At 51.9% G+C, this 22845-nt stretch overlaps 12 protein-coding genes across 12 annotated transcripts; 6 read left to right on the plus strand and 6 right to left on the minus strand.

Annotated features, from left to right (window-relative positions):
* Window positions 1-336: 336 nt before the first annotated feature.
* BX661DRAFT_182249 (uncharacterized protein) lies at window positions 337-768 on the plus strand (the record flags this gene model as incomplete). The annotated part of the gene is made up of 1 exon (XM_051535935.1): window positions 337-768. A coding segment is annotated over exon 1 (269 nt), but the record flags the coding sequence as incomplete, so codon positions are not given.
* A 3305-nt stretch (window positions 769-4073) lies between these two features.
* BX661DRAFT_224487 (uncharacterized protein) lies at window positions 4074-5514 on the minus strand. The gene has a single exon (XM_051538910.1). It carries the CDS (start codon window positions 5453-5455, stop codon window positions 4424-4426), a length of 1032 nt encoding a protein of 343 aa, XP_051391561.1. The 5' UTR covers window positions 5456-5514; the 3' UTR covers window positions 4074-4423.
* Window positions 5515-6144: 630 nt separating this feature from the next.
* BX661DRAFT_193837 (uncharacterized protein) lies at window positions 6145-7991 on the plus strand (the record flags this gene model as incomplete). Its single annotated transcript, XM_051537816.1, has 2 exons — window positions 6145-7058; window positions 7922-7991. The coding sequence occupies 2 exons, from the start codon at window positions 6145-6147 to the stop codon at window positions 7989-7991; spliced, it is 984 nt and encodes a 327-aa protein (XP_051391562.1).
* Window positions 7992-8893: 902 nt separating this feature from the next.
* BX661DRAFT_182277 (thioredoxin-like protein) lies at window positions 8894-9886 on the plus strand. The gene has a single exon (XM_051535936.1). The coding sequence runs from the start codon at window positions 9031-9033 to the stop codon at window positions 9724-9726; it is 696 nt and encodes a 231-aa protein (XP_051391563.1). The 5' UTR covers window positions 8894-9030; the 3' UTR covers window positions 9727-9886.
* A 33-nt stretch (window positions 9887-9919) lies between these two features.
* Window positions 9920-10522, plus strand: BX661DRAFT_198310 (ribosome biogenesis protein SLX9-domain-containing protein; the record flags this gene model as incomplete). The annotated part of the gene is made up of 1 exon (XM_051538215.1): window positions 9920-10522. One exon carries the CDS (start codon window positions 9920-9922, stop codon window positions 10520-10522), a length of 603 nt encoding a protein of 200 aa, XP_051391564.1.
* A 258-nt stretch (window positions 10523-10780) lies between these two features.
* BX661DRAFT_198311 (pseudouridine synthase) lies at window positions 10781-12004 on the plus strand (the record flags this gene model as incomplete). Its single annotated transcript, XM_051538216.1, has 2 exons — window positions 10781-11731; window positions 11894-12004. 2 exons carry the CDS (start codon window positions 10781-10783, stop codon window positions 12002-12004), a joined length of 1062 nt encoding a protein of 353 aa, XP_051391565.1.
* A 15-nt stretch (window positions 12005-12019) lies between these two features.
* On the minus strand, window positions 12020-13171 carry BX661DRAFT_205320 (uncharacterized protein). Its single transcript, XM_051538589.1, has one exon. It carries the CDS (start codon window positions 13107-13109, stop codon window positions 12054-12056), a length of 1056 nt encoding a protein of 351 aa, XP_051391566.1. The 5' UTR covers window positions 13110-13171; the 3' UTR covers window positions 12020-12053.
* On the minus strand, window positions 13155-16086 carry BX661DRAFT_182281 (protein-tyrosine phosphatase-like protein). The gene is made up of 3 exons (XM_051535937.1): window positions 15742-16086; window positions 15362-15603; window positions 13155-15332 (listed from the first exon to the last, which is right to left on the minus strand). The coding sequence occupies exons 1-3, from the start codon at window positions 15907-15909 to the stop codon at window positions 13286-13288; spliced, it is 2457 nt and encodes an 818-aa protein (XP_051391567.1). The 5' UTR covers window positions 15910-16086; the 3' UTR covers window positions 13155-13285.
* Window positions 16087-16146: 60 nt separating this feature from the next.
* BX661DRAFT_210019 (uncharacterized protein) lies at window positions 16147-17121 on the minus strand (the record flags this gene model as incomplete). Its single annotated transcript, XM_051538709.1, has 2 exons — window positions 16517-17121; window positions 16147-16166 (listed from the first exon to the last, which is right to left on the minus strand). The coding sequence occupies exons 1-2, from the start codon at window positions 17073-17075 to the stop codon at window positions 16147-16149; spliced, it is 579 nt and encodes a 192-aa protein (XP_051391568.1). The 5' UTR covers window positions 17076-17121.
* Window positions 17122-17254: 133 nt separating this feature from the next.
* BX661DRAFT_193839 (methylthioribose-1-phosphate isomerase-like protein) lies at window positions 17255-18395 on the minus strand (the record flags this gene model as incomplete). Its single annotated transcript, XM_051537817.1, has 3 exons — window positions 17255-17584; window positions 17629-17921; window positions 17948-18395. 3 exons carry the CDS (start codon window positions 18393-18395, stop codon window positions 17255-17257), a joined length of 1071 nt encoding a protein of 356 aa, XP_051391569.1.
* A 311-nt stretch (window positions 18396-18706) lies between these two features.
* BX661DRAFT_193840 (uncharacterized protein) lies at window positions 18707-21463 on the minus strand (the record flags this gene model as incomplete). Its single annotated transcript, XM_051537818.1, is given in 5 exon segments — window positions 18707-19165; window positions 19183-19562; window positions 19616-20308; window positions 20672-20966; window positions 21086-21463. The coding sequence occupies 5 exon segments, from the start codon at window positions 21461-21463 to the stop codon at window positions 18707-18709; spliced, it is 2205 nt and encodes a 734-aa protein (XP_051391570.1).
* Window positions 21464-21558: 95 nt separating this feature from the next.
* Window positions 21559-22422, plus strand: BX661DRAFT_16339 (uncharacterized protein). Its single transcript, XM_051533329.1, has one exon. The coding sequence runs from the start codon at window positions 21654-21656 to the stop codon at window positions 22095-22097; it is 444 nt and encodes a 147-aa protein (XP_051391571.1). The 5' UTR covers window positions 21559-21653; the 3' UTR covers window positions 22098-22422.
* The last annotated feature ends 423 nt before the right edge of the window (window positions 22423-22845 follow it).

The following is a 22845-nucleotide window of genomic DNA, read 5'->3' on the forward strand; positions in this document are numbered from 1 at the left end:
AAAAACAAAAAAACCTAAAGTGCTAGCTTCTTGAATGACCCAGCATTGATCTCGTCCTCAGCTGGTCGCTTAAACTGGCCATTATTCTCTTTGAGGAGCTCAATTGCCTTGGGATGCATAAACTCAGGAGCAGCATCCCAGTTGGCCTGCCGGACAAATTTCTTGTTTGACCAGAGCCGGTGGTCCATAACCTTGTTTTCTGGTTCAAACAGAAACCGGCGCATCACACAAATGAGCTCTTTGAGCCTAGGGTTGATGTTTTTAACACCAAACTCCTCCAGCAAGACAGCATCCTCTTGGATCAAACCCCACCTTGTGATGGCAAGGGATGGAGAATCTAGGAATTTGAACCCCTGAACGTCATCCCTATTAGTGCTGGCTGGGCGCACTGCGTCCATAACGACATAGAGAACACTCTCTATGTCGTCAAGGATTCCCCGGATGGGGCTGCTTCTGAGCATGGGAATTCCCATGAAAAGCGGTGTCCCTGTAAATGGGTCCTTGGCCACCTCCACCTGTCCCACTGTTGTTGCATTGAACCCCCACTGCTTGGCAACATCAATGTGTTTGAGTTGGGTTGGCCCAGTGTCCCTGGCAGCATCCTCAGCAGTGCCCCAGCCAATGACCTTGGCACAACCCCAGTCAATGACATACACCTTGTTGTTTTTGACGCACACATTCCCTGCTGAGATGTCCCTGTGCAGGACACCAGTGTCATTTGCCTGGGCAAGACACAGGGTCAGCTGCTCGACAAAGCCAGGAACCAGCTCGTCTTTCTGATCGTCGGCCTTGCCTTTCAGATACTCGGCCATTGACTGGCCGCAGTACTCCATGAGCACAAACTCCAGCCGGTATCCATTAAGGTCGCTGATGAGCAGGCCACTCGAAAAGATCTTGGGAATACATTCGACTGGTCTCTTGTTGAGGATGGCGTATGCAGCGCCCTCGGGCAAACGATTGACTGGGGTCCAGGAAAGCTTCAGCACAGCATCATGCTTCCCATTGAATTTCCCCCTGAATAAATGGACATGGCGCCCAATCATGTATGAATAACGCGCTATTGTCTCCTTGATACAAAACAGAGCAGCGCCATCCTTGACATCCTTGACATCCTTGACATGCTTGGAAGCTGAGTATAAGACTTCGATCTTCGAATCGCCCTTGCTCTCCACATCGACTTCCTGCGAAAAAATGAAAGAGCTAGATTTCTTCGAGACATCGCAGAAATGTCCGAAGATGTTCGACTCAAGAGTCAACAGGAACCAGAACTGCATGAGGCATGACTGAATTCTTTTAGCTCGGCGAGACGTCCAATTATTCGTATTAAAGCATAGCTGGCCGAGCTCGACGATGTACAGTTTGTCACGATAATATGTGTGAAGCGTCAGGATGTGCCCATGGAGGTAGAAGATAGGCGCAAACGTGCGGGTTGCCTGCTGATCATTAAGTAAATGTCCGTAATCTGCGAGCTGGCCACGAGTATCCTCTGGAGTTCTACTGGAGTTTGGATCCATCTTGGCCTCGAGTATAGCATGGATGGAATGAGCGTTCTCCTCTGCGTAGTCACTGTAGTAAAATGCGATGTCTGGCTTGTGCGGTGTGCCTAGTATAGCATCGCTCTGATGGTCACCCAGATTAAGCCCACACTCTGGGACTGGAGTTCTGCCTGCTGGAATACCCCATTTGCGACATCAACCGCATTGACCATCGCGTTGAAGAGAAGAATAAAATATTTGACCAAGCAAGCTTCCTTAGTCAACCCGATCAATTTCCCCGAGTTGCTTTTGAACACGTCAGCAATGGGGAAATCGCCGAACTCCTCAATCGGGTAACCTGTATTGGCCACGATACCCTTGCTATCAACCACTGGCGACCCCTTGGCTATGTTGAGGAAGAGATCAGGCCAATCCTCGATGAACTGATTATACCGCTGCTTCACGCCCAGCGATTTGACAAAGTCATCAAACAGATCAACCTTCTCAATGTTATCGCCGAGGCATTTCAACAGCCGCTGACGGCGCCTATCGCGTACTTCGGGGGGTTCCGATTCCCCGGGTGGCAGTTCCTCCTTTTTTTGATTTTTCGAGGGCGTTTGGATAGTGCCCCCTGTCTTGCTGTTCTAATAAAAAATAAAACAAAATGTTTTAAATTAGTGTCCGAATTAGTTTTATATGCACGCAGAATAAACAACAACAAACAATTCATCAATATCATAACAATCCGTTTATATTGAAGTACTTACGCCTATTTGATTCGGCGGGGTCTTATTTGGAGGAGCTAGCTCAGACATCATTGAGAGAAAAGGAAAGGGAAATAGAAAGAGAGGGGGGAGAGAGAGAGAGAGAGTGTGTGTGTGTGTGTGTGTGTGTGTGTGTGTGATAAGCACTGAGGTATGGTAAAAGTGATGAAAAAGTGAGGAAAATAAAACAAATTGAACGAAATGGTGCGAATTGGAAAAAAAAAGCAAATATTAAAAGTAAAAGGTGGAAAGTTGCAAAGGTGAAAATTTGTTACGATGGATTGCGCCAAAAACAAAAAACAATTTTTTAATATAAACAAAAAACCTTGAGCTTCTCATGCTTGCATTTGGTTGGCTGAAATATGGAAACAAGAAATAATTATATTTACGGATTAATTTCCAATCGGCATTGTTCTTTTTCCTTGCGCATTGATTTTGAGCTTATATTGTTTCTTTTGGGAGCATGGTGGCCCTGCCATTCACTGCTGTAAAAATATACTTCCCTGACGTGTACACTGAACCAGAGATGCGTTTATGCACCATTGCCTGGCTGTCGGACCAATTGAAACACAGAGCCACATGTTTCATGTGTCCACGACGGGAGCATAAAATTCTGAATGCGAAAAAAACTTCACTGGGACCTTTAATACCCAGCCGCAGATCTTGCGGCTGAGGCGGTCAACAGAATCCAGGTGTATCCAGCACCGATAGATGGTATATTAGAGAAACTCAAGGAACATGTGAACGCCCACTACCAGGATAAAGAAGCTGGAACCTGGATGTGAGGTGCAGCTGGCAGGAGCTGACAGAGCACAGATACACAATGCTGGTCAAGAAAATTCAAGGGAATCATGCAACAACAAGTAACGGTGTTTGTAAATGAGATTGTACATAATCAGCACGACTGGTACAAGAGACAGTGAGCTTGCACGTCGAACGAGAAATGAGGGTATCCTTGACACCTGAGAAATGCCGACTGTTGGTACCTCCGATCTCAACAAACATCCCAAATACCAAATATGCGACAAGATGGTGGCCTGCTAAAGTGGCTGCAGATGAGAGCAATGAGGGCAGCAGATATGCACACTAGTTATATGGCCACGATTGACGCTTTAGTTGGCAGATTGAGTGTTTGGGTTTAATTTTACTAACGCCTTGGCAGAAACTTCCACCGTCAGAAATTTAGACACAGGCCTGGGTAACCAGAGGCATGTAGCCAGGTTCTGAAATAGGGTCCAAGATGGGTATGGTGGCGCAGTAGAAAATCAATTTTATTCATCAATTTCAGTTTTTGTCTTTTTGTTGGAATCTGGGAGTTCTATGAATGTTTGGTGAACGTGAAGAGATAACCACTATGTATATATAATTATTTATTGTAAAAGGGCTATTCATTGATGGAGTGCGACAGTACATTTATGTGATGTGTGTCACTGTGTGACTATTAATTGAGTATTTGTCTGGCTAAACAACCAAGACTGACTAATCAGTTGATCGCGACCAGCTAATAAAATATAATTGCAAGTTTGCAGAACTGCTCGGTTTAAAATATTAGTTTAACAATGGCGCTGCAAATAATTCATTTAAAACAGACTTAATGTGTTCAAAATTTACATGTTAAAATAATATTTTAATAGATGCATGGTAGTTTCTATTTTTAAAAGACAAATGACATTTTGAGCTTGGCATTCTTAACCACCCTTGCCAGTTTAGTCGCATCCTTTACAATGCTTTGGAATGTTTTTCCAATGGGCTTTCAATAAAAAAGTTAGATGGATAATCCTAGTTCACATTTTGCAAATGCATATTGTTATTTTAAAAACATATATTTGACCAAAATAAACTAAAAGAAAGCTAAGGGGTGAACAGCCTCTACTGTTCATATTCATTAGTATTTATGCATGCGTATGAATTCCTGAATATTCAAGTAGGGAATTAACTAACGATTGGTTCATTAATCAATCGCTGGAGACAAGCCACAATTTCTTGTATCATACTATTGAATTCACTCGTTAACAAGTAGACTAAATTTATATTCTATAATAACTACGAAAAGATAAGAGTGAGAACTAATAAATGTTGTTTCGCTCTTTTTATAACTGTGAGTCTTAGTGCTCACAAAGAAAAGAGCAACTGATGGGCACTTCCTTTAAAGAAAATCTGTGCCCAACACATATCCACTGGCATTCATTGCTTGCTGTTGGGCTTTGCAGCCTTGACATGCTGGATGCCTTCAGCATCCTCAGGGTGGGATTTGAGCCACTGCATCATGCCATCATAGCCAAGTTTTCCCTGGTTGCCTGTGGTGCCTTGCAGCATGTTGCGCAGCTCGACTGAGCGGTGGGCAATCTCTGTTGATGTGGCAACACCGCCAGTCTTGTTAAGGTCTTCCATCATTTCGGACAGTGTGCGCTGCGACACAGAGAGCACATTGAGGAATTCGAAAATCTTCTTGTCCATGTTGTCATAGTGCACAAACGACTCGGCGTCGTGGAACAGCGTCATCATTGCCTGCACGTTGTCCTCGTGGCGGTTCTGACGGGTCAAGTGCCTGTTCTCGCGGCGCTCCTGATCGCGCTGCGCATTGGCCTCAGCTGGCATCGAGATCGACACGCGCGGTGGCGCCAGCGTGTACCCGGGGCTTTCGATATCGTGTAGCCGCGGCTGCCTGGAGTCCTGGTTCTGGCCCTGGCCCTTGGCCGTAGCACCAGGAATGTTGGGCAGCAGTGTCAGGCCCTCGGCGTTGAGCACGTTCTCGGCCGACAGCGGGTCGGCGCGCACCTGCGTCTCGTACACCATCCGCTCCATCTTCAGCTTCTCGCGACGCTCAGCGTGCACCACACGCATGTGCGCCAGGCTCTCCTTGCGCTGATCGCGCTTGCCCTGCTCGCTATCCAGATGGCTATGCAGGTATCCGTAGCGCAGCTCGCGCATCCGCTGCCGGTACTGCCGCGCCGCACTGGCCTGCGACGGCACCTGCACCGGCTTGGGCGCTGGCAGGTCGCTGGCCAGCTTGGGCTGCGGCTTTGTGCGGGGCACATCGCGCCAGTTCTTTGGCGGAGGAAAGCCAGGCGCGTAGCCCTGCTTGCCTGCCACGTAGTTGGTTGAGCCTGCATACTCGGCCGCTGCCGTCGACAGGCTGCGCGCCGTAATGGAAGCTGTGCTGAATGTCTTGCCCGAGCGGGCGGCGGCGATCGTGGCAAATTTTGTGGAAAGCATTAGATAAAGCGGGGTAAACAAATATGAGTGTAAAATAATGGAGACTGAAGCAAAAGGCGAATCCAAGCGCTCGCAATTATTCTTCATTTTGTGCATTTTAAATTAGAGCGAAGCTGAATGTGTGCACCCATTTTTTGTCTATTATCACAAGATAATCAACGTTGATCTAACCAATTATATAATTAATTTAATCACGTACTGATCACAATGATAGCTGATCTGTGCTGATGCATATGTTTTAAGCTGGTGCTTATGCCAATGCCAATGCCGATGATGACGCTAATAGTTGGCTGGCAAGTTCAGCTGTGCCTCGGCTTTGCGCGCAATATTTAACACGGCACTCTTTGCAATTGGACCCCAAATTACCACTCGTCTCTCTTTTCATTTTATTTAATCGTTTAATTCAAACTATTTCTTGTCACGCATCACTTGCTCTTGGATTCCCTAGCCACACCTGTCCTTCTCTCTTTTTATACTTTATCAGCTTAATTGCCCTTGCTCGCATTCCAATGACACTTCTCACTGCAGCCACAGCACGCACTGCTCGCGCGGGCCTATTGGCACGGCGTGCCGCTGCGGCATCACACACTGCGCTGCTTGTCCGCGCACTGCATGTGAGCCAAGCGGCGCTCAACAGCAAGAACTACGGCAACCGCGCGGGCCCATCAGGCGTGTCGCCGTTTGTGGCGATGCAGCGCAGCAGGCGGCTGCCGGCCAATACAATTGTCAAGTTTGTGCCGCAGCAGGAGGCATGGGTGGTCGAGCGCATGGGGCGGTTCTCGCGGATCCTGGAGCCAGGCCTGGCGATCCTGATCCCATTCCTCGATCGCATCTCGTACACGCAGTCACTGAAGGAGGTGGCGGTCGAGATCCCAACGCAGAGCGCTATTACAATGGACAACGTGACACTGGAGCTGGACGGCGTCCTGTACTACCGCGTGGTTGACCCCTACAAGGCGTCGTACGGTGTAGCCAATGCCGAGTTCTCGGTCATGCAGCTGGCGCAGACGACCATGCGCGCGGAGATCGGCCAGATGACTCTAGATACGACGCTGGCCGAGCGCAATGCGCTCAACCACAACATTGTCCAGGCCATCAACAGCGCTTCCGAGTCCTGGGGCATTGCGTGCCTGCGCTACGAGATCCGCGACATCCACCCGCCAGCCAAAGTCGTTGAGGCCATGCACTCGCAGGTGTCGGCCGAGCGCAGCAAGCGCGCGCAGATCCTCGAGTCCGAGGGCTCGCGCCAGTCGGCCATCAATGTCGCCGAGGGCGCCAAGCAGGCGCAGATCCTGGCGTCCGAGGCCGACAAGATGCAGCAGATCAACCGCGCCATGGGAGAGGCCGAGGCCATCCGTCAGACCGCGCTGGCTGAGGCTGTTGCCATCGAGCGCGTTGCGCTGGCCATCCACGGCTCTGAGGGCGGCGAGCTGGCCGCCGGCCTGCACGTTGCACAACAGTACGTCGAGGCTTTCGGCCGCATTGCCAAAGAGGGCAACACCATTGTCGTGCCTGCCTCGGCCAACGACGTCTCCGGCATGGTCGCCCAGGCTATGGCCGTCTTCTCGTCCGTGTCCGCCAACCAGAAGAAAACCGCTACCGAGTACAAGGGCGCGCGGGCCGCATCCAAGTCGCTTGACTCGGCTGAGGCTACTGGCGGCTTCGGCTCCGAGCAGATTGGCCACTGAAGCATCTCGTTGTATGTTAATGTTTTGATTTAATTTGGTTTAATTCAATTGGTTTTGTTTTGGCTTGCATTTGGACACTTGGTGCTGCCTGGAACCACTGCTCTATTCGACGATGACGTGGGCCTGCGCTGTAAACACTAACCCGGAGCGCACAGCCCCGTGCTTGGCGTCGGGGAACAACGCGTGGTGCCTCTCCTCCTTGAACCGCACGGTGCACAGCCCATTCTGCACGAACGAGCTGTCTGAGTCGCACACACACGAGCCGCGCGTCCGGGCGTCAGCGGGGCAGCTCAGCACGCTCGGGTGGAAGTACCCTATGTCGCTGAAGTAGTGGACCTGCGACGCGTCCAGCAGCAGCGCAGCGGCAATCGAGTGTACTGGCGCATCCCCCCAGCGCTCGTAAAAGAAGCCGCCAGCCCTGTCCAGGTAGTCAAAGTACGCCTGATACTCTGTGCTGCGGTAGAACGACAGGTCGACTATCTCAAAGTTGGACCAGAAGTGGCACCCGTTGTACGCCCCGTTTGCGTCCACCAGCCAATTGCGCATGCTGCGCTTGGCTATCATCTGCGGGTTCTCCTGCACAAACGCCATCGTGGTGTTCCACAGTGTCGCCACAGTGTCCATAAACTCGGTCATTGCAATGTTCCACCCGTACTTGATCCCGTTTTGCCGCATAAATAGGAACGGGTCATAGTCAATGTCGCAGAAGTACTCGACATCGGGCTCGATGCGCCAGTAGTACTCGAGGTCCGCCAGCAGCGGGTGCTTGTGCAGAAAGCCCGACTGGAACCGGCACATCTTGCGGTAACTGTCCTTTTCGCCATGCGGGTACTTTGCCGTGCGCTTGACCTCCGCGTACCGCGCCTTGTCAATCCACTCCGGCACTGCCCAGCTCTCTTCATCAAGCAGCCCGAAGTCCACGCGTGCGCGGGTCAGATCGCGCACCCCCTGCTTAAACTCCTCGGTGAATGGCTCGTCGTTGACAAAAATGTACGGGTACTGGAACTTGCGGTTGAACCGGTCCTCAATCTGCCGGATTGCCAGCCGCAGCCCGAAGAGATCGCTGTTGCGCACAAGAGCGACAATGGCTGCTCGCACAGGCCGCGTGCTATTTATTGGTGCTTTTTCTGCCATCGCACGGGAGAATGTTTCGGGCGGCGCTGCTTGATGCGCGCCATATGCTTCGGCAACCGCGACTGCGACTGCAACTGAAACTATGTCGGGAGCGTGCGGCGGGTGATCGATGGATGAAATCAGTGAGTGCCGGATGATGGGTTTATTTGATCCGACGAGATACCCAGCGAGCACGCCGGCAACGAGTATAGGCAGGTGGCGCCAGACCAGACGCCTTTGCAAGTACCGCAGAGCCCCGAAAACCATGCTGATAAAATTATAATTGCGAGAAGAAATGAGTAAAATATCAAAAGCTATATATTCCAAGAGCTCTGCTCAAGTCTATTTATGTTCGAAAGATGTTTGTATTGGAGTTGACTTGAGCATCTATCATTCTTTATATGGCAAACGAAAGAATGCAATAAAAAATCAATTGCTCTGTTAATACCAATAAGGTGTACGCATATTCAGTCTGCGATTTGAACGGAACAGTAACGCTTTGACGTCTCACCTTCATTTTCATGGTTAAGAAATATGTGAATTGAGCTACTGCCATAATTTTTTATTCATGATCTACCTTTAACAAGTATTTTTCACTTGAGTATCAAAATAAAACGAGGATCCATATTTGTGCATGCATATATAAATCCTACAAATGCTGTGTAGAGGAAAAGCATTAAATATTCTTTTTCATTTGACAGGTATTTTTGCCGTCTTGAATATTATTTGGGATATTTATTTACTTTAATTAGAAAAGCATTTTGTTATAACACAATGTCACTGAAAATCAGCTGCAACGGCACCCTGGCCAAACGGCCAACCGAGACCGTTGTCGGCCACCAACCTGTGTCCAAGCGCACCAAGCCGGAACCTATTTTCTATAACAACACACCTGACACCTGCTCGGCTCATCAGCGGCAGCAAAGGCGGCGACAACAGCAGACACTCTTTGAGAAACTGATCAACAGACCCGCACCATATTTTTCTGTGCCTGCAGTAGCCCAAAGCGGTCTCATATACACAGCAAACCTGGCCCACTTTGCCAACCGCTACCTCGCCATCATCTTCTACCCGGGTGATTTCAACCCGACCGCAGCGACAAGAATAGCACATTTTAGCGACTCTTGCGCGCAATTCTCAGCACAAACCTGTACTCTGGTATTCTGCTCGACAGACAGCGAGTATGCGCACATCAACTGGCGCCAAAAAATAAAGCGCGACTGTGATGGAATTGGGCCCATTGACGCGATTATGCTGTCGGATCGGACACGTGGGATGACGCGAGACTATGGTGTTCTATGCGAGGAGACCGGCCAGGCTGCGTGGGCCTTGGCGGTGGTTGATTCAAAACAGGTGCTGCGCTTTGTCGCTGCTGATGAGGACACCAACTGCTGCTCGGCCGACGAGGTGCTGCGACTGGTGCGCGCGCTCAAGCAGTCTGACATTGATGGCCGCGGCTCCCAAGTGTAATAAAATATTCAGCGGACACTGAGTGTGATATCTTAATTTCTATTTATGATCAACAGATCTTGATCCGCCGATTGGATTTTTTTTTACCATTTTCGTTTTGGTTTGTTTTTACCTTTACACTCTTTATTCCATTTCACCTTCAATTCCCACCTTCAACGAGTATTTATTAAATTCAATTTCTTTTTCCTTCACAATGCCCCGGGTCAAGCGCGAGCGCCAAAAGAGCCACACAACCCTGCCGACCGGCCCTCTTCGGCCAAAGGCTGCTGCCGCTGCCGCAGCTACCAATGGCACCGTCTCGCCCCCGGTTCCGATCTCCACACTATCATCCTCCTCCGGAGCATCCAAAGAAACTGATTTCCAGCTGCAACAGCTAAAGTCAAAAAAGGAAAAGCGAATTGAGCGGCACAGCAACTGGATGGACAAGATGAACGCCGCCCAGGCTGCGCAAAGACAACAGCAGAAGCAAAAGGGCCGCTCGACAAACAAGAGCGTGTTGATCAGAGGCATGGGTGACTTGAACGACTCCTTGCGCGAAGTCAAGGCGGAGATCATTGCCCAGCATCTGTTGGATTTGGATAATAACAGCGGCAAGACGCAGAAGACTGGTGCGCAGTCTGCGGCTGGTGCGGTGGCTAATGCGTTGAACCCAAAGTCGCGGAAGGCGAGGAATAAGGCGGCGATTAAGGAGGAGAAGAGATTCAGTCAGATCTTGGTCCACCCCGCATTCAAGGCTGACCCATTGGCCACTATTCGCCAGCACTTGGCCAACACACTGCCACAGAGCAAAGACTAAATTGAGAGTGAAAAAATAATACTTTTTTTGTAGACATGAAGCAACACACAAAATCAAAAAACACCATATTCTCACCATTTTCTGACTGCTCCTCCTACTAATCAAATCTAATCACCCCATAACAAATTTTTAACCTTGTTTTTTTGGGCAGCGCAAGTCAGTAAGCTAATTTTTTTATGTTTTGCAAGATTGCTTATGCGCACGCGATCATATTAATATTAAAGTTTCTTATAAATAAAATCGAGAACAACAAAAGCCATGCTTGCTTCAAAGATTCTGTCGATCGGCGCCAACGTCCGCACAATCAGAGTGCCTGCGCACGCCAGCGGGCTGCGCGTCGACCGATTCATCCTCGAGCATGCAAGCATCCCGCAGGGTCTGCTTTTCAAGCTGCTGCGCAAACGCAGCATTGCCCAGATCGACGACGTCACGGGCAAATCCAAGCGCCTGCAGGGATTCGACAAGGTCCAGCCAGGGATGGTCATCCGATTGCCCAACACACTGGTAACAGCGGCCACAGACACCTTTGGTGATGGAAAGAACCACACTGAGTATGATAAATCCATACACGCAGATTTTATCAGACAGCAGCTGCCTGTGATCCACGAGAACGACGCCATGGCTGTGTTCCAGAAGCCGCCTGGCTTGTCGTGCCAGGGCGGCAGCAACGTGAAGTACTCGGTGGACAAGATGCTGGCGGAAATCGACGGCAGTCTTGAAACTGGGTACCGGCTGGTCCACCGGCTGGACCGTGGGACCACTGGTGCGCTGGTCGTCGCCAAGAGCAGATTAGCCGCGGCTGCACTAACAAAGGCATTCCGCGACCGCTCAGTGGACAAGAAGTATATCGCGGTGCTCAGCGGAATTCCTGTCAACAAGCAAGGAACTGTGGATCACCCACTGTTCAATACAGGGACCATGACAATCATTGAGGGCGGTGAGGGCGCCGCGAACAATGGGGCTGCTGCTGCTTCTGCTGCTGTTGCCAAGGAGGCTATCACTCGGTATAGGGTAATGCGGACAGGAAAATGGAGGGGCGAGAACGTTTCCATAGTTGAACTGGACCTGTTGACTGGACGTAAACACCAGATCCGCGCGCACTGTGCCCAGGTTTTGGGATGCCCAGTACTTGGTGACCAAAAATACGCTGGTGCACAGCGGTCAACGGACCAGAACATGTACCTGCATCTGTTCAAGCTAACAGTCCCGGTAAGTAATATTTTATTATTATTTTTGCCAAAGCTATTATGCGTAAAGTTCTTGTGCGTTTGTCGTAATAAATGCGATGCTAATTTTGTATTTACTGTAAACACTGCACTTATGTTTTCGTTCTATATACAATTTATTTTTTCGTAGAGCGTCGATGTCAAGGGTGAAGTATGCGATCCGAGCACGCTGTCAGTCACAGCGCCGTTCCCGGAGTTCTGGAAGCCAATCTTTAGCGCTCTGGGTGTCTCTCTTTCATCAAAACCTCGTTTATAATTATTTTATTCATGGTGTAAATCCACATATATTTTTTGATATACTACAATTATTCATAAAGATCCAACATGAGGTCTCTCGCACGCTTCTTCTTTGGCTGCTGCTGATGCTGCTTATTCTTCTTCTTCTGCTTGCCAAATTTATTTGTGCCTTCGTATTCATCATCGTCCAATACAGCCATACTGTCGTCATCACACTCCATGGGTCCGTCTGCAGAAGGCCTCTTTTCCTCCGCGCTCTTGGCCATCATGACAACCACCTGCGGCTTCTCCTTTGCCAACGGCGAGGGCAGCCTCAAATCCTCTGGATGCAGCAGCAGCGCCGCCATATCTCTCGTAGCAGTTCCAACCAAACTATCAGGGCACGCTGGCAGCGAGGGCAGCCACTCCAGCAATAGCTCATAGATGGCCTTCAAGTCGCAGAACCAAGTATCGAACAGCATGTACAAGCGTGCCGAAATGCCCTGTACAACCAACGCCAGGGGCATGAACAAGGTCTGGGCCATCTGAGCTGTGAAATGAATGTACACATTGCAGCAGATGGTCTGCAGCTTGCTCACCAGCCGGGCAATCTGCGCCAGACGACCAGCTACAGCAGTCATATGGTGCTGGCATGGCAGAGTCAGCCAAGGACCTCCCTCATAAACCTTTTTGCGTGCGACCTTGATCTGATAATGATGATTGCTTTGCGCAGCATTAGAGTACGCTGTCGAAGACGAGTCGTAAAATGCAGTGAGCAGCTGTGTGCACATTTCCCGAATCCTTGTCGACTCCAGCACGCGCAGCGCACGGCGCAGCTCGTAGAGCCTTCGGAAGTAGATCGAGTTCTGATGCTGGTTCCAGTTGCGGTAGAATATGCGCAGAAGCAATTGTCGGTCATGCCATACTTCAGGCTCCGAAAATGTCTTGCTGAGGTGCGTGAGTTCTGCAAGGCTCTTTGTGTGCTCGTGCCGCTTGACGTTCTGGTACACTGGGTTTTCAATCTGATTTTGATGCTGGCGCTTGCCTGAGTGCGGCTTGTGTTTGGAATCCTCGTCAAGCGTAAACTTTGAGCGTGGCACTGAGTGGCACTCGGGCAGCACAAACCTTCTGGCTGTGAAATCCATTTATATGAAGCAAAAAATGAAAGAGAAATATTTTGCAATGTGCGCATCAATTAGCCCTAAATAAAAATTTTGGAATAGCGACATTGCGAAGACATCATAATCGATTATATTACAGTTTATGGCTATTGTCACGTGAATAAAGGTATTGCAAAAAGAGAAACATGTTTGTGAGTGGTCTACGCCCACACGTTTTCAAACGACGACGAGCCAGCCAAAGCTCTGGGGGCGTCAACCCTCTTGTTTGTGTGTGGCAGTGCGGACGGCTTCGGCGCGTGCTCAGATTCCAGTTCTGATGGAATTGATTCTTGCTGCAACTCTGGCCCTGGCTCTAGCTTTGGCTGCAACTTCGACAAAGGTTGCTCTTCTTCCTCCAGAGCAGACGCAAGCCCGGGTTCAGATATCCTGGATAAAGTCATTTGGCCGTTTATCGAACTAACGCCAGTCTCGTCCTTGTGGTCGTTATCGTCGTCGTCGTCGTCGGCTTTGAGTGCTGTCGCCGCCTCAATGTCTTCATCCTTCTCATCCCTTTCATCATCGCTGTCATCATTGTCTCCAGCCTCCCGCTTAAAGGCTGGGTCGTGGCATGAAAACATGGCTGACCAGTACTGCAAAAAGGCAGGATCTGGCGCAATGACCTTCGTATAGTCCACAGCGCCATCAGCCATATACAGCGGATTGGCATATTCCGAGTCCTCCCAGCACTCGTGACGAAACATCCACGACCACACACTCTGCGTGCGCTCCTTGAACTTGAGCGTCTGACGCTCGCGCGTATTGTTCCCAATAAAGGTGCCAAACTGTGCCGAGTGCAGGTGGTAAAAGAGATCAAGCAAGAAGCGCTCGTTGAACTCAAACATCGTCGGGTGCTGCACCCACAGCTGGAAGACGCAGTCGAGGAACTGTTGGAACACTGGACTGGTTTCGTGGTCGTGCTTCGAACGACCCAGCCGGAAGCCAGAAGAAGCCCGGTGGTGCGCCGCGTCGCTGGCCGGTGGCACATAGTTGGGCTGCAAATGCGGGTACTCAGTGTAGAATGGATCGGGGTCGTCGATGTCGTCGAGGTTGTCGCTGGCCGCCTGGATCGCCGACGAGATGCGCGACTGCACGCCTTTGAAGGCCCGCGAGGCGAAGCGCCCAAACATCGACGTGCTGCTCTGCAAAAATTCGTACGTGTCAACCGGTGCCGCTGCCACGTTGGCTGGGCTGCTGCTGCTGGCACTGCCGCTGGTGGTGGTGTCAGCAACCGGCTCCTCCGGCGTCTCATCAGACTCCGTGCCAGACTCGGACTCGGCGCCAGCCTTGGCAGGCCGTTGTGCAAACGACGCTCTGGTGATCTTGAAGCGGTCCGGATGGCCGAGGTGGCCGCAGCGCAGCGTGAACTGGTGGCCGAACGACACCCACTCTTTCTCGACCAGCACAGCAAAGCCGCGCGCCGTGCGGTAGTACGGGTCCAAGCACAGCTGCGCCAGGCTAGTGAGCTGCGCTGTGCGGTCCCAGCCGTCCGAGCAGTGCACCAGCACGTGCTGCAAGGCGTCGATCGCCTGCACGATGGTCCGCACGCCGACCATAATGTTTTCGATGTGGCGCAGCCAGTTGGACCGCGAGCTCTGGATACGCGCCACGACGCCTCGGTCGGCCGCGCAAGTGCTCTCTGCAGCCACGGCGTCCGTGAGCTTGTTCAGCGCGTCGCGCATGACGTGGATGTTGTCGATGCCCAGGTACACCTTGCGGCAGCGCTTGTAGTGGTCCATATTCTCCGAGCCAGCGCCGACAGCGCGGTTCACCACAGCATTGGTTGTCGGCCGCGCGTCAATGATGATATTGCTGCGCTCGCTGCTACTGCCGCTGCCGAGCCGCGGTGTTACGCCCTGCGGCTCAGCCGACGCAATCACGGCCTCGACAAGCTTCTCGTCCTGCACCGACCGCGCTTGCTTCAGGCCAACCATCGGCTGGCTCGAGCGCGTCATACTGGCGCCATTAGCATGCAGATAGCTGAGTACAGGCAGTCGGCCCTTGCTTCGGTACCGCGCGGCGTACGTCAGCGTCGTGTCGCTGATGCGCAGGGGCACGGCCAGCTCATCCGGGTACGTGGCGCAAAGCTGAAACTTGTCGTTGGCCGCGCTGAGACGCCAGAACCGCCCAATGCCTTCGCTGTCGGCGCCAGCGCCAACACCCATGCGTTCAAACTCCTCGCGCGCGCTGTAGATGCCCCAGCCGTTGCTGCTATTTGCCGACTGGGGCGGTAGTCGAACGCGTATAACTTCTCGAGTGACGCGACGCATGCCAGCTGTTTTATCGTGCTGAAAGCGTCGTAGAGCTTGCGCACGTCGGCGCAGCGCAGTGTCACAAACAGAAAGTGGTGGCACCGGATCCGGATTGCGCCCTGAAGCGCCCATGCCGTCAGCTCGCTGCGCTCGTATACTGAGCCGTCCCGCCGCGATCCCAGCTTCGGCGGCCGCTGCAGCTCTGCCGAGTGTATCAACGGGTATCCAAGCTACAATAATAAAACAAGATAGATTGGGCTGAGAGACTCTCTGCAGACAAGTCAGCCAGTGTATTTGTCATGCTTTTTGAGGCAAGAGTGTACAAATTGAAGATGCGAGAGATAATTCTCATTGCTCGTTTGGCTTACCCAGAGCTCCAAGTCGCTGCTTGCAATATTCTCGCCGCTGGTACTGTCAATTTGTGCAGTCGCCGAGAATATTAGGTGGTGTGTCGTCAGATGCAGTGTGCCAATGTACTCGTCACCGCCGCGCCTCAGCCGCATTCGGTCGACCCTTGGCAGCTGAATGAGGTCCATCAATATAGGGTTTCTGGCAAGATGCTTTAAAAAGAAGAACAACTGAATGAAACGAAAAGAAACTGAATATAAATGGATATAATTATAATTAAAGAGTGAAAAGTAATAAACACAAATTGGAGCAATAGAAAACAGAAAAGGAAAAGAAAAAGGAAAGGAAAAGAAAAAGAAAAAGGGGAAGGGGATGCCCAACTGACTGCGACCGGCCAGGACTTGCATTCAGCTCTATCAGCGTGATCACCCGCCACTGATTTTCGCTGTGAGAAGATGAACAGTCGAGCAAAGGACGCTTGGATAATGTTTGACACAAAGCTGACTACCAGCCCTGCTGATACTGCTGCTGTTGTTGTTGGTTTTGTTGGCGGTATTGCTGGTATTGCGGCTGCTGGTACTGATAGCTCTGCTGCTGCTGTGCATACTGAGCCTGCTGGCTGCTGTGTGTACTGAGCCTGCTGCGCATATTGAGCCTGCTGCGCATATTGAGCCTGCTGCGCATATTGAGTCTGCTGTGCATACTGCGCCTGCTGTGCGTACATGGCCTGCGCGGCGCCGTCCCCTGAGGATCTTCTTCCTCGCCTGCTTGGCCAGCAGCCGTTCGGCAGCCGACCCATGGCGCTCGCCCTTCGCGTCCTTCTTAAAGGCGTATCCAACAGACACCGGCTTATTGCCAAATACTGGCCATTCATCGCCTCCACAGCCATATCCGCAGCCTCAAACGTCGTATAAGACACAAACGCAAAGCCGCGCGAATTCCCCGAAACCCCATCCCTGGCAACCTTGGGCGCCTGCACCATATCGCCAAACGCTGCAAAAGTATCATACAGCGCCTTCTCATCAACCTCTGGATCCAGGTTTCCAATGAAGAGCTTGGCGCCGACATCTTGCTGCATACGCTTGTCCACAGACGCCTTGTTGACTCGCATCGGCTTGCCGAACAGCTTAACCATGTTCATTATCTTCACCGCGTAGTCAGCGTCCTCGGAGCTCTGGAACTCGCAGAACCCGTAGCCCTGCGTGCCCTGCGTTACGCGGTCCTTGGGCAGGTGCACGTTGAGCACTGGCCCCGCCTGCACCATGAGCTCCCAGATCAGCGCATCAGTCACCCGGTCGTCCAGGTTTCCAATGTATACGGACGCCTCTTGATTGCGGTCGTGCTTTTGCGCCATTGTGAAATGAATAACCAATAAATAAATAGATGAATAAGTAAATGACTATACATTAAATGAGAATATTTTCCGCATTTTTTGCGTTATAACGGTTTTAAAAAATAAGCCCACATGTATTGGTATTATTGCGTATGGGCCGGCTCACGTGTAATAAACGCTAAAGCAAAAATAAGTTGGACTTAAATGGACGCAGCCAGGTCGTACTCAGTGGCACCCTGGCCCTTGACAAACACGCCCTTCTCAGTGACAATCGCAGTGATAAGCTCAGCGGGGGTCACGTCGAAGCTCGGGTTCCATGCAGCAGTGCCCTTGGGCGCAACGCACAGTGTCTCTCTGACGAGCTTGCCAGCCTCCAGCGAGGTCTGCACAAATCCAGACGCCGCGGTGATCTCATTGGGATCCCTCTCCTCAATGACAATACCCTTGCCGCTGGCCACGGCCAAATCAATGCTGGTGGTCGGCGCAGCGACAATAAAGGCTCTGCCGTGGAACTTTGCCGTGATAGCCAGCTGGTAGGTGCCATCTTGTTGGCAGTGTCGCCATTGGCAGCCACGCGATCGGCGCCAACAATGATAGCAACAATAGTCGGGTCGCTGCGCAGCAGCGCTGAAACCGCCGAGTCGCACACCAAAGTGGATGGGATTTCCTCGCACAAAAGCTCGTACGCAGTCAGCCGCGCGCCCTGATTATACGGCCTGGTTTCGCCAAAGTACACGTGCTCGAGGATGCTCTCGGGCTTCTGGTACAGTGACCGAATAATGCCCAGCGCCGTGCCATGGCCGGCCGTAGCCAGTGCGCCCGTATTGCAGTGAGTCAGAACCTTGATCTTATCCACCGCCCGCTGGACTCCTCGATGAACCGCGCGCCATTACGCCCAATGCTTTGGTTATCCGCCACGTCTGTCGCCAGCATAGCCTCGGCAGCATCAACATATGCCACAGCCACGTCCTCTTGCGAATCAAGGCTGATCTTAATCGCGCGCTTGAGCTTCGTGATGGCGTCAAACAGGTTGACTGCCGTTGGGCGGGAAGTCGCTAGGTAGTCCAGCTTGCCCATGATAAAGTCGTACGCCTGCTGCGCCGTGTCGAACTGCTGCTGGCTGACCTCGGCCGCCAGGGAGAGTGCCGCAACGATGGCGATGGCCGGTGCCCCGCGCGTCTGCATGCTAACGATCGCGTGGTGCCCGTCGGCGCTCGTTTTGATGTCAATGTACTCGCTGGCGTGCGGCAGCAGCAGCTGGTTGAGGATGGAGAGGTGTGGGCGCTGCCACTTGATAGCCAGCAGCTTGGCGCTGGCAGTCTGGGCTGACTGTGCTGACATGGCGAGCTGGATAGTTGGGTTAGTTGGGTGTGTTGGTGTGTTGGTTGCTTGAAGTGGTATTAAAAATATCAAAAATGAGAAAAAGCTAAAGCCGTTATAGAAGCAAAAGATTCTAAAAACACCTCTTTGAACCATCTTGCCGTTCAAATAAAAAATTGTTTTCAAAGCGGTTTGCGTTGGGCTAAAGTTGAATAAATATGAAAAAAGATGGCAACATTTGCGGCCAATCAAAAATACCAAAAAAAGATAGTGAAAGAAATAGAAAAATAGAAAATTTGAAGACACCCTCTCTCCCTCTGCATGCCTCAGACTCAGATCGTCAGCAGCAGCTCGGTGTACTTGGGCAGCGGCCAGTACTTGTCAGCGACAACGACCTCAAGCGCGTCGGCAGCCTCGCGCACGCTGGCGATGACGGGCACGATGTCATTGTAGGCGGCCAGGGCGTGCTTGTTCGAGTCCTCGGTCTCGTGCTCATGCTCGAGGCAGCCCTTAAGCGCCTTGACCAGCTTGCGGAACTCAGCCTGCAGCGCGGCGACCAGCGGCGTCAGCTCCTCGAGCGTCTCGATCTCGGGGCCATCCTCAATGCCGACGGTCTTGAGCGCGACAGCGGTCTCGGCCAGCGACTTGCGGTACTCGAAGGCAGCGGGCAGGATCTGCTGGCCAATGATGGTGCTCAGCGTCTCGGCCTCGATGATGATGTCCTTGGTGTAGCGCTCGTTGAGGATGTGGTAGCGCGACTTGAGCTCACTCTCGCTGAAGACACCGGTTTCCTTAGTCAGCATTTTACGTGCTTGGCAGCAATCAGGTGCGGGTACGCCTCGGGCGCCGACGCGATGTTGGGCAACCCGCGGCGCTCGGCCTCCTTCACCCAGGCCTCGGAGTAGTTGTCGCCCTCGAAGCGCACGTGCTTGGTCAGCTTGATGTACTTGCGGATGACGGCCAGCTTGTCCTCGTCCGACGGGCGCGGCTTGCTGCCGGTCTGCGCGCGCAGATCGGCGGTGATCTCGTGCAGCGCGGCCGACACGGCGCAGTTGAGCACGGTGACAGGGAACGACGGCGACTGCTTGGAGCCGACAGCGCGGAACTCAAACTTGTTTCCGGTGAACGCGAACGGCGACGTGCGGTTACGGTCAGTCAGATCGCGCGCAATGTGCGGCAGGCCGACACCTTGACGTCCAGCACGGTGCCGCCGACCTTGATCGACTGAAACTGCGGCACACTGAAGTTCTTGAGTGGACGGTTCTCCTCGATGGCGTCGAGAACCTCGTTGAGCTGGTCACCGAGGAATGCCGAGATGATGCCGGGCGGCGCCTCCTGCGCGCCGAGGCGGTGCTCGTTGGAAGACGATGAGATAGCGACACGCAGCAGCGCAGCGTGCTCGTGCAGCGCGCGCAGCACAGCCAGCAAGAAGATGATGAAGCGGAAGTTGGTCTCGGGACGCACAGTCGGGTCCAGCAGGTTCTCGCCGCGGTCGGTCGACAGCGCCCAGTTACAGTGCTTGCCCGAGCCGTTGATGCCCTTGAACGGCTTCTCGTGGTACAGCACACGCAGGTTGTGCTTGTGCGCGACCTTGTGCAGCAGGTCCATCGTCAGCAGGTTGTGGTCGACGGCCACCGAAGCCTCTTCGAAGATCGGCGCCAGCTCGAACTGCCCGGGCGCGACCTCGTTATGGCGCGTCTTGATGGGGATGCCCAGACGCAGGCACTCGAGCTCGAGCTCGCTCATGGCCGCCATGACGCGGCTCGGGATGCGCCCGAAGTAGTGGTCCTCGAGCTGCTGGTGGCGCGGCGGCAGCTGGCCGACCAGCGTGCGGCCGGTGATCTTCAAGTCGGGGCGCAGCGAGTACATGTTGCGGTCGACCATGAAGAACTCCTGCTCGGTTCCGAGCGTGGTGTAGACATGGCTGATGTGGGCTACATTGCAATTGGGATGGAGATGATATTGGCGCCGATGATTAGCGAGGATCTAAAAACCAAATAATAACCAAGCATCAAGCATCAGGTGGCATCGACTGCTAGATTCAAGGTTGGCACAGTGGCAGAGTGACTTCCAAAGTGGATGATAATGCGCAACCATTATTGGTCAGTCACAAACAGGATCTTTCTTTTCTTTGGGCAAAGAAAAGAAAATAACAGCCGGTGCTTGGTAATCCGCACCAGGCACTTCCTGCTAGCTTTCTCAAACCCGCAAAGATAAGCACGCACACACAAAGAAAACGACACAGACAAAAAGCGCAAAAAAACCCTCAACAATCACAAATAAAATAAACCACTTACACTCGGGCTCGAGGATGCTCAGCAGGTCGGTCGCGGCGCGCGACAGCACATCATTAGAGCGCAGCAGCACGGTTTTCTCGTCGAGGGCGTCGCCGTTGTACGAAATGAAGACCGACGGGATGTACAGAATCGAGGTGCCGTTAGGGCCCTGCTGCACGAACATCGAACTGGACGTGTCCCAGATCGTGTAGCCGCGTGCCTCAAACGTGGTGCGCATGCCACCCGAGGGGAACGACGACGCGTCAGGCTCGGACTGCAGTAGCTGGCCGCCCGAGAACTGGTCGATGGGGGTGACCTACAAGGCAAGGAAAAGCAATCCAAATAATAATTAAAGACAAACATTATTATTAGCGCGATCATACCTGCAAGATAACGAAATGACCCCTCCAATAAAAAAGCATTTAATATTCTTACCTCCTCGCCTCCAGGCGTAAAGTTGGACACCAGGGACAGGAACGCGTCGTGCTTCTCGGCGGTCGTGCCGGTCTGGGGCTGGAACCAGTGGGTGTAGTGGGTAGCGCCGCGGTCCATGGCCCAGACGCGCACAGCGTGGGAGATCGAGTCAGCGGTGTTCTTGTCGAGGTTCTGACGACCACGACGCTGCTTGAGGAAGCTGGCGAAGATGGGCTTGGGCAGAGCCTTGGCCATGGTCTTCAGCGTGAAAACATTCTCGCCGTAGATCTCTGACGGATACCGGGCCTTGCCGTCGGCCTTGAGCGGGTACTGGATCTCACGCTTGGTTCCGGAGACGGCAGATACGAGGGCGGCCTTGCGAAGTTCGTAAGCGCTCATTGTTGGTTGTCTGTTATAGCTTGCTAAAAGGTAAATAAAAAATGGGTACTATAGAATAATAATTGATAGCTGTTGGTTAGAAAAAACAAGCAAGCTAAAAAGGATAGGTGGGAAGATGCAGAATAGATAACCAACGTTGTCTGTGTAAGGAGCTGCGAAAGGAGCAAGAGAAAAGGGGGAAGCGAGGAAAATGCTTGTCTATTTATACTTTGGCAACACGAACACCGCATGTGCCTATGGCCTTGTTTTATTTACCTGGTTGCAAGCAACAACACCAACACCAATAGCAAAAATAGTAGAATCAGAAGCGGCAGCGGCAGTCAGGATCGGGGGGTGGGAAATAAGTATAGAGATTGGACAGACCATTTTTTTGTTTTTTGCACGCGGCAAAATCAAAATCACAGCCAGATTGCATAAGAGAAAAAACAAAAACCCAGGCACTCAAAAATCATCCAAGTGGACGAATAAAGACCGGTCACCTCCGCCCCCTCTTTTCTTTTTCTTGATCACCACTGCAATTGCATCGGCCAGCCAGCCAGTCAGCGCTAAAGGCAACAACCTAATGACACATGTGTCATCTCTATTCTTGTTTTCCCTGGGGGGGGGGTCTTTGCTCCGACGCAGTTACTCATGATATCAGCAATGTAAGTTTTGACCAGCCAGCCATCCAGCCAAGAAGGCTGGCAGTCGGTTGGTCAGCTAGCCAGTTAGTCAGCTGTGATTCATACCTGCTGTAAGCTTGGATTGCTTTGAAATGAAGTCAAAATGCAGCAGCAGTGGCTGTAGTATGTGGTGTGAGACTGGCTATTATTAGCTTGAAATAAATATGCTTAAATTATTAAAGTTTAGGAAAGAAAAAACTACTGAATGTGCAATCCAGTGGGTGGCCCTGACTATTTATTGCGTGCTTTTATAGGACAGAATCGGCGCATTCATTCATTCAAGACATAGGGGGGCGAGCAGGCCTGTGCCACGCATACACGATGAGCAGGCCAAATAACATTTAGTGGGAATTAGAGCTGGAAAATGCTCGAGCGAAATTGGCACGCGGACCCCGTTCAAAACGGCAAATCGATTGTCTGAAAATTGAACGCTATCAACGCGGTAATGTGGCAATGTGGCAATGCATCAATGCGCTGGCCGCCTTCAAAGAACCAGGCAAGCACACGCCACGTGGCCCTTCCCTTTTTTACGTTCTTGTTTCGCTTCCGCTCGGCTGATTAGAAAAAACCCTTCAACTCGCCTCCGGTGCTTTCTTTGCACTCAATCGCACATAACGACTGAATGGTGTTGCTTCTGCCTTGTCACAGGCATATTAATCCAGACAAAGCGTATGAATTCCATGTTTGGCCACTTTTGCCTTGCTTTGCCTTGCCTTGTTT

The sequence above is a fragment of the Kickxella alabastrina genome (genome assembly GCF_025024165.1).
Source record: "Kickxella alabastrina strain RSA 675 chromosome Unknown BX661scaffold_11, whole genome shotgun sequence".
NCBI lineage: Eukaryota > Fungi > Kickxellomycota > Kickxellomycetes > Kickxellales > Kickxellaceae > Kickxella > Kickxella alabastrina.

Coding starts and splice junctions, on each gene's coding strand:
- BX661DRAFT_224487 (XM_051538910.1), bottom strand. CDS start 5,455: ATGCTTTCCACAAAATTTGCCACGATCGCCGCCGCCCGCTCGGGCAAG.
- BX661DRAFT_182277 (XM_051535936.1), top strand. CDS start 9,031: ATGTCACTGAAAATCAGCTGCAACGGCACCCTGGCCAAACGGCCAACC.
- BX661DRAFT_205320 (XM_051538589.1), bottom strand. CDS start 13,109: ATGGATTTCACAGCCAGAAGGTTTGTGCTGCCCGAGTGCCACTCAGTG.
- BX661DRAFT_182281 (XM_051535937.1), bottom strand. CDS start 15,909: ATGGACCTCATTCAGCTGCCAAGGGTCGACCGAATGCGGCTGAGGCGC. Junction 15,604..15,741: donor GCAGCGACTTGGAGCTCTGG/GTAAGCCAAACG, acceptor TTATTATTGTAG/CTTGGATACCCGTTGATACA. Junction 15,333..15,361: donor TCACTCGAGAAGTTATACGC/GTTCGACTACCG, acceptor GTCGGCAAATAG/CAGCAACGGCTGGGGCATCT.
- BX661DRAFT_16339 (XM_051533329.1), top strand. CDS start 21,654: ATGCTTGTCTATTTATACTTTGGCAACACGAACACCGCATGTGCCTAT.